Below are 9797 nucleotides of genomic sequence, written 5' to 3'. Positions count from 1 at the left end.
AGAAATGTAGAGCAGACTGACAATAGATTAAATCGAAAACATTAGTTATTCAGAAACGATAGTGAGGAATTGCAGTGACATAATTGAACCGTGGAAATGTCATCCGCTTCTGTATAACTGATCTCTTTCTTTGCCCACTCCCACATCATGAAGTTTCACTTCTTCAGAGAGTGAGGGAAGTTACAGCATTTTGTGAAGGGAAATGCTGCATCACGGTGGTTTACCAGAGAATTGAAGGCATTGTTCCGGCGATCATTGCTGTCGAAGCCGTTAACATTTGTTGTTCAATGGACTGTTCAGCGTGGGAGTGTTATACAAATGAGTGCTCATATTTCTTTCACACTTGTGGAGTTCCCCAACCCCCAAACTGCCTGCCACAATAGTTTGAAATATTTACAGTCCCTAACAAAAAAAGTTAAGAAATGCATTGACGGTGCACTGGTCTTCTTTGTGGAATCAAAAAATTCCAGGGAGATCACCTCATCCCCCACCTCCCCCACTTCCTACCTATCCCAGTATCCAGGAATGCACCAGCTTAGATAGGCCATTCAGAAAAGGGAGAGCTGAGGTATAGTCACAGAGTTTTCACAGCGCAGAACAGGGGCCATTCAATGTATTAAATCCATGCTGGCTCTCTGTAGAATAATCTCCCCAGTGACAAAAAGGAAAAGGGCAGTTTGGACAAATATACCATCAGGAAAAGGGATGGCAAGAGTTTTGACCTAATCACATCTTAGAGGAAGAGCTTAGCTTTCAACACATCACAGATAGAAGGCAGCCTTTTCCTTGCCCACTCTGCCTCACACCGACCCTCTGCTCCCACTTCTTAGACAAACAATTGCAAATAATATATTTGACAGCTTGTTTCCAGATATTTTAGAAATTTAACAATTCAGGCAGATAACCATTAGACGAAGGGTCTAGGCCCGAAACGTCAGCCTTCCTGCTCCTCTGATGCTGCTTGGCCTGCTGTGTTCATCCAGCTCTACACCTTGTTATCTTACATCCTTGAATATCTCTGTTCATTTCAGTGAGGGCTGATGCTGTAAAAATCAGAGCTATATGATACCAGAAACACTATTCTACTCTTTTTGATTAGAATAGAGCTTGATCCACAGTGACATATCACCAAGAGTGGGCTGTTCCAGCTTCATAGGTTGCTGTTACTCCACACTGGCAATGTGGATCATCAATAACCCGATTGTGAACACAAAACTGTTAGTCTACCAAGTCTGTCTCCTCAAGGTCCTCCTTGTCAGAAATAAAACCTAGATAACCTATATTAGACAGGATAGGATAAGGCTGAACAGATTCCATGTTTGTTGTTTCAGAAATAAGTCTGCAGATGACACCAAATTGGTGGGGTAGCGGACAACGAAGAAGGTTACCTCAGAGTACAACGGGATCTTGATCAGATGGGCCAATGGGCTGAGGGATTTAATTTAGATAAATGTGAGGTGCTGCATTTTGGACAGGCAAATCAGGGCAGAACTTATTCACTTAATGGTAAAGCCCTTGGGACTGCTGATGAACAAAAAGACTCTGAAGTGCAGATTCATTATTTGTTGAAAGTGGAGTCACAGGTAGATAGGATAGTGAAGAAGGCGTTTGGTATGCTTGTCTTTATTGGTCAGTGCATTGAGTACAGGAGTTGGGAGATCATGTTACGGGTCTACAGGACATTGGTTAGGCCACTTTTGGAATATTGTATGCAACTCAGGTCAACCAGACATAGGATGGTTGTTGTGAAACTTGAAAGGGTTTAGAAAATATTTACAAGGATGTTGCCATGATTGGAGGGCTTGAGCTACAGGGAGAGGCTAAATAGGCTGGGGCTATTTTCCTTGGAGTGTCGGAGGCTGAGGGGTGATTTTTTCAAGGTTTATAAAATCATGAGGTACATGGATAAGTGATAAGACAAGGTCTTTTCCCCAGGGTAGGGGAGTCAAAAACTAGAGGGCATAGCTTTAAGGTGACAGGAGAAAGATTTGAAAGGGACCTAAAGGACAACTTTTTCACGAAGAGGGTGGTTTGTGTATGGAATGAGGCGCCAGAGAAAGTGATGGAAACTGGTACAATTACAACACTTGAAAGGCATCTGGATGGGTATACGAATAGGAAGAGCTTAGAGGGAAATGGGCCAAATGCTGGCAAATGGGACGAGATTAATTTAGGATATCTAGTCGGCAGGGACGAATTGGACAGAGGGTCTGTTTCCATGTTGTACATCTCTATGACTCTATGACTCTAAATATCCTCGGCTTTAAAAAAAAATACTAGTGGGATGTGGCAGCCTGGTTAGCTAGCATTTATTGCCTGTCCCTAATTTCAGGCTTACTGTCTAATTGCCATTGAGAAGATGGTGGTGACCTGCCTCCTTTAACTGCTGCAGTCCCTGTGTTATAGGTTAATCCGCAATGACCTAAGGGAGGGAATTCCAAGATTTTCACCCAATGACAGTGAAGGAACGGTGATATAAAGTTCCAAATCAGGATGGTGAGTGGCTTGGAAGGGAACTTGCAGGTGGTGGTGTTTCCATGTATCTGCTGCCTTTATCCTTCCAAATGGAAGTGGTTATGGGCTTGAAAGATGCTGTCTGAGGATCTTTGGTGAACTTCTGCAGTGCATTTTGTAGATAGTACTCATTGTTTTTAATGAGTATGGGTAGTGGAGGGAGTGGATGGTTGTGGATGTGTTGCCAATCAAGTGGGCTGCTTTGTCCTGGATGGTGTCAAGCTTCTTGAGTGTTGTTGGAGGCACATCATTCCAGGCAAATGGGAACTATTCTATCACTCTTCTGATTTGTGCCTTGGAGATTTGGACAGGCTTTGAGGAGTCAGGAAGTGAGTTACTTGCTGCAGTATTTCTGGCCTCTGACCTGCTCTTGTAGTCACTGTGTTTATGTGGCGAGACCAGCTGAGTTTCTGATCAATGGTTTCCCCCAGGATATTGATAGTGGGGGATTCAGTGATTGTAACACCACTGAATCTAAAGGCGTGGTGGTTAAATGATCTTTTATTGAAAATGGTCATTGCCTGACATTTGTGTGGTGCAAATGTTACTTGCGACTTGTCAGCCCAGGCCTGAGTGTTGCCCAGATCTTATTACATTTGAACGTGGACTGCTTCAGTAGCTGAGGAGTCATGAATGGTGCTGAACATTCTGCAACCATCGGCTTACAACCCATTTCTGACCTTATGATGAAGGGAGGGTCATTAATGACGCAGCTGAAGATGATTGGGCCTAGCACACTGCCCTGAGGAACTTCTGCAGAAACTGGGACATTGTGCCTAAATAATAAAACCACTAAGCAGATATTAAATAAAAATCAAAATGCCCCATGTACGATGTGGATAAACCCAATGCTGAAGAAAATGGTGACTTCCATTAAGAGAATAAGAATTATTCTCACCGTTAAAGAAATCAAATGATCTTGACCAACTCACAATCACTAACTTCCAGGGTACTCTTTGTATGGCTGCACTAACTATTCCACTATTTACAAATTGAGCACTATCCTATAAAAAACAACCTTCTTACCAATCAGCTCCCCTCCATTGCTTGATTCAATTTATCTGATATTTCTACCTATTAGCATTACAATTGCCCTTTGAGGTGTTATTTCGTTCACTTATATTGCTTGATTATTCAGACAGTTCCAGTGAAACAAAAACACAACGAATTGTCAGCAGCGATTTTTAATCCACCATCTGCACGCAAGTCTGCAGCATGAAATGTTATTAATTACATATTATTAAGAACTTGTTTTTAGCATTAATTTATCTGGACAACACTGGTTTGATGGATATCCTGTACGCCCATTTATTCACTATTGTAAGGTTATATTTTAAACCAGTGACAGGAGCTGTTAATTATTTATGAGCAATTCAGTTATATTATGAATTTGTATTTTCTTTGGAATGGAAAGAAAGTAAAGGTCAGACTTCAGAAAGTGTATTAATTCCTTCAGTGCCAACATTGAACTACTTCATGGACAATAGCAGCACATATCAGTGTCCATCCAGCCTCTTGCTTAGAACTGTCAAGCCTTCCTGGAATTAGAAATGAACAAGGTGAAGATGAATTCTAACTCCAAGAAGGATTTTCTATCCCCAAATGTGTTGGTGGTAACTACTATTTCAGTGCCTCAGTGCCAAGGCTTGTTCACCAGCAGGAGCACATAAAGGAAGCTGGGGGCTGGAAGACAGGCTGGGGGGAGGGTGTACATTTGAATCACCAGGTGAACATACCCGAATTTCCTTCATTTGCACTGAATGCACAAAAAAAATGTATAACGGATGCTCCGGGAACGTAAATTGCGAGCAGTACAAAATAGTTCTCTCACAGCCATCATACCTTGGCTTCTCACGTGTCAATTCTGTAGTCAGCATTATATACTGGACAATGTTATGAAAAAGACACTGATAATGGTGGCTCATCTCTCGATGGTTGTTGTGGTGGTGGGGTAGTGTGGGAAAGTGTTTGGATGGTGGTAGAGTTAGAATGGTTAGAAACCTAAAATCTCAAAGATTTTGATAGAATAGGCATGTTTCTTTTTCCTTCCCATGCTATTTTCATGAGATCTTTTCATGGTGTTTAAGGCCTTGGGTCATGAGCTCACACATGTCTTCTGAAGTGGCATCTACAGTTGTGTATGCTGTAGAACTTTGTTTACCTTTGGCCATTACATTCTTGTGCTGAGGGAGATTCTTGAAGTCTTAGAAACACTCACATCTTTGGAACATTTATGACAGACTCAAGTTGGGAACATTCTCACAGGAAAGTTAAATCTTTTGAAAACTATGGTAGTGACCATTCACCTCTATATTTATAGCATTGCTTCAGACCTCCACTATATCAATATGAAGTGATTTAGATGCCTAGAGTCCAATTAAATTTTTTAAAAGTGTCATTAAATTCACTTTGAGAGAAAAACAAACAGCCGCCTGCTTCTGAACTATTTTAATTGACAGGACATATGCAACAGCTCTGAAAATAAAATTGTCCATCTATTGTTTAATTTCATTAGACTTCAATGTTTAGATTTAAGAAGACTTGATTCAACAGCTGATCTGATTATTAATGATTTGTTGAGTTTCAAAGTTCACAAAACCACTAATTGCAGCAGGAGAATGTGTTCTCATTTTGATTGGCAGTTTTTTGAGGTTATAAAGGGATTATCTATCTTTGAAGTAGTATGAGAATAATTGCTTGTTAATGTCTTTTATGATGAAGAGATGTGTTTCAATGGCAGCTCGCTGAGATTTTCAGAAGTTTATGATTTCATGTCCATTTCAATGAGATTGAGAGTCTGGCCATAGTGAATACTAAATGAGTATCAATGGAGAAAATATGGGGGAAGCAAGGGTATGAGGTTGCAAGAAATTTCACTGTTTGGGAGGGTAATAATAATGATTAAGACGTGAGGGCAATGAGGGCTGAGATTGAAGAATCATGAGAATTATGTTGGGAGCTGGATAGCTGCCTTCAAAAAATGGAATTGGGACTTCTGTTCGATTCATTTCCACTCCTCCCATACACTTCCCAAAATTAATTAAGCCTGACTTTTCCTCCACCCCATCATCTATCAGAGACAAAATATGGCAAGAATGAGGCTCAGAGGTGGTCTAGCAATTCAAAACAGCCCGACTTGAGGTTCCCTGTTCCGACACGATAATCTGGTTCTTGATATGCTTTTCATTGAATTCAATGATTTTTAAAAGTCTTGTTTTCTCAATCCATTTGTTTGATTAGACAGGTGCACTTCAACATATGAATGCCAACTCGGCTTAAAAATGAACAAAGTACCAGGTGTGTATCAACAAAAATATTTCATCCAATTTTATATCTTCACATCACAATGTTGTAAACTACACATTGATTAAAAACATAGTGTGGAGCTGGAGGAACACAGCAGGCCAGGCAGCATCAGAGGAACAGGAAAGTTGACGTTTCAGGTCGGGACCTTTCTTCAGAAAATGCTATTGATTGATGTTTGTATTCTACCAATCGATTTAATACATGGGACTTTCACGAACTGAAATAATTTTTTTTTTAGAAAGGATCAAAACGTGAAATTAAAAATAGCTACAAGAATGAAAATAGCTAAGTTGCATGAAATTGACAATGATTAAGCAAAAGACAGTATGAGCTGAAATTAACTTTTCACTCAATGGCAATTATACCATTCATGCAGGTTCCAAGATACATGTAAAGGTCTTGATCTTCTTTTTGATTTACACTGATATGAAGATCTTCATATGTTGGAAATGAGAATCTGCAATAATCAAGCCTGAAAAATATAGCTTCAGCAGAAGCAATTCACAATCAAGTTGCTACTTCAAGGAGATCTCTCTTTAACAAAAGAGAGAAAAATAATTTAGAAGGCAGAACTGAACATGGGCAGATAAGAAACCCTCTCTCTTGCTCTCTTACAAGAAGAAAACATCCTGGTGACAGCACTTGGAAAGAAACGTTAGTGTGCCAACAGTTAAAGAACAATTGCAATTTTTATGACTACTGACAGTAAATTAAACCACTGCGGTCTTAGGTTAAGAATGCTGGCTACAAAGACACCCAAATGACTTTAAATCTTTTAACTTCTTTCTGTACTAAACACTATCTCCTTTAATTTTGAAATATTTGTGACAGAGTGAGAAAGAGACATCAGAGCCGAATGATGTGTGATAATCATATGCTCAATATCACATTTTCATTATTTTTCTCAGGGTTAGCAGCTTTTATGCTTGTTCTTCTTTTGACTTTGAAAATCTTTTAATTTGCTTCTTACTGCTGACAGTAAAAATTAGTTAACTACATGTTAAATGGAGAAAGGTATAGCCTTACAGTAAAAAGAAACTCCTTTGTGGCCAATTGAGGACGTTGAAACAAAGGGGAAATTGATTCTCTTTCTCTCTTAAGCATAACAATGTATATTTTAAATTAATGCATGAATACATTTCCCTAAAGAACACTGCACATCATGTGGTCAGAAGAAGCAATATGACAAAGCAGTATTTCCTTAGGATTTTCTAATTCTCCAGATGTACCTTTGGCATAAGGTTGCTGTAAGCTCTGGTGAAACAGTTTTTTAAGCGATTTCTCCAAAGCTTCCAGCCACGTTTTGTCGAGTTATGGCAAATAATCAAGTAAAGCCCTTCCAACACTCTTGAAATTTTTGGTGATTACTCCATAACACAACACATTGATCAGAACACCACACGGTATTTCATGTAAACAAGTGACAAAAGTCAGCTGCTAAAGGGAGCAGGCTCATTCACTGCAGATTGTAGATGCTATACATTGCATGTTGAGTTGGAGATCAAAATTAAATATGAACCTTAATAGGACAATCAAGTCCACAACAATACCATCCTCACTTATATCTTAGTTATGAGTATAATTTTTTTTGCATTACAAGTTATGATAACATAAGGCACTGACCTCAAGAATAAGATGCACTTACCTCTACATGTTGGTACTGCTTGGCTCCATTGTCTGTTTGCCTGACATTGGGCCCTGTCTGTCCCATCCATCATGTATCCAGTGTTGCAAGAAAATGCCACAACATCGTTGAGATTAAAAGCACTTCCAGAAGTTTTCCCGTAAATTGGGTTTCCTGGATGACCACAACTGATTGCTAGGAGAAACATATGACCAACAATCTGAAATCCTTAAAATCCCATCAGAATTTTAAAAATAAATATTCACAGAAGGGTTCACAAATATGCTTTTAAAAAGAAACTATAGCTATCGATTAGAAACCAGGTACCCAAATATTTAATCATTCATCATAATGGGAGGAGACAGTCTTCATCCCAAACAGATCATGAAGGCATCATTGGACTGCGTAGAATATCAATTGGTGTTTAAGGATAACTTATTGTCAGCTTTACTTACATTGTGTTTCTTTTCAAATCTTTCCATAAATTAATGTTCTTGAAACTGATTAAAGCTTTGAAAAGAGAGATAGCAAGGAAAGGATACTCTACAGAAGGTATGAACAAGGTTTCATACCTAGCATGTATTGTCTGGCCTAAAATGTCACCTCTTGTTTAAACTTATAAAACCTTTAGTTCTCTCAGGACCGTGACTTGAAAGGAATTTGGGGGTTTACATACACATATTAATCAATTAAAACCTTCTAATTGATAAAAGATTTCACAGCATCTTCGGTTTGATTAGTACATCCTCATCAATGGTGTGAACCTTGGATTTTTTACTTATAAATTCTGTGTCTGATACTATCTCTCTCACTAACACCTGAAGAAGGACTGAGGCTCCGAAAGCTTGTGTTTTCAAAGAAACCTGTTGGACTATAACCTGGTGTCATGTGATTTCTGACTTTGTCCACCCCTCAGTCCAACACCGATCCCTCCACATCATGGCTACCCTCATATCAAAGACATTGGCCTCTGAACTGAAATACAGTAAAAGCAATTTAAAAAGTAGCTTCAGATAAAAAGGAAAATTAAAACAAACATAATCTGGGATAAAACATATGCTTTGATGAAGGTTCTCCATCGAAACATTAATCTATCTCTTTGTCATCACAAACATTTCATCCTGTATTAATGCTCCCTCAGAATTTCAGACATGCGTTCAATTTTGGAGCTCTGCTGATGCTTAAAGGTCTTTACCTTTGTTCCCAGTTCACAACATTTTTCAAACTTTGATCACATTACTATCATGCAATCTTCTCCAAAGCTTCCATTATAGTTTCTCACTTTCCTTCAATGCTCTTCTACGAGCAGGACAATTGCCCACTGTTCCCTCTGAGATTTACTTTGGAACGTTTTGTTCCATTTGAGGTGCTGTATGAATATTGTACTTAATTTGTTGATCAATCCCCCACTTTGCAATCATTATGAATATGAAAATTATTTTAAAGGAGTCCTGTGAGGCCAGATGCTGGGTGATTCTTGTGAGATGGGTGGAATCTTATGGGGATTTGAACAACAGAGGCTATGGTAAGATGTGTGGCACAAACAGGCAACAAGTGTAGTGATGTCCATCTTGACCCTGGGAGAAATTTTGGCAATTTTTACAAGCTGCGTGTTGAGATTCTCGCTAGGCAGCAATGACTTGCCATTTAAGGTGACTATTGGTTAGTAACAGGCCAACTCACCACGTTAATATTCAGCCTCCCACCTTTCCAAACTCACCAAACAAGCTTGACATCACAAAAACTCATCTAGCAAACCAGAATGTGCACCTGGTAGATTCAAGCAACCACTTGTTCCGAAAGATTTCCATGAACGTCTCAGGCCATGCCAGGTGGAGATTGACCATATTCATCCCACATCCACAAACATTGCGACAAATTTCTAAGAATGCTGATGGAACATCTCCAATCCATTTGCAGCACATTTCTGAATTTTAATGCTGTACCTTGCACTGGACCAGCGGCTATCATTGCAGTGCTGCTGCCTGGAAAATGTGCACTCTGGGCACTTTGCTCATTCTGTGAGCTCACATTCACTCCGAGCTGACCTAGACCTAGGGATGCTCATAGTATTTTCCATGCATCCCTGGCTTGCATTTCCATGCCTTGTGTTTTTGCACTTTGTTCCCTCAGCCAGAGGTACCTGGCTCATATTACTGCTGTCTTGCTGTGCTATATTTCACATTCAAAAAGCCAGGAGGCTTGTCACAATTGTCAGCTGGCCTCAGTCAATTCAAGAAGGATAGCCTTCACTCAGGGGTTCCCAGCATATTAAGATAAGGGCAGCTCCGGTATGAGTTCAGATCCTGCTTGGTCCAAACAGAGTCAGGACCTTGACCCCATAACAGAGGAG

At 39.6% G+C, this 9797-nt stretch overlaps 1 protein-coding gene across 1 annotated transcript in view; it reads right to left on the bottom strand.

Moving 5' to 3' along the window:
- csmd3b (CUB and Sushi multiple domains 3b) overlaps nt 1–9797 on the bottom strand; it is a 1719816-nt gene that overhangs the window by 75498 nt on the left and 1634521 nt on the right. The window contains 1 exon segment of the mRNA XM_048595770.1: nt 7466–7639. Within this exon segment, the coding sequence (XP_048451727.1) occupies nt 7466–7639 (174 nt within the window).

This window comes from Rhincodon typus, chromosome 4 (genome assembly GCF_021869965.1).
Source record: "Rhincodon typus isolate 14 chromosome 4, sRhiTyp1.1, whole genome shotgun sequence".
Lineage (NCBI taxonomy): Eukaryota > Metazoa > Chordata > Chondrichthyes > Orectolobiformes > Rhincodontidae > Rhincodon > Rhincodon typus.
This window is presented reverse-complemented; position numbering and strand designations above follow the sequence as displayed.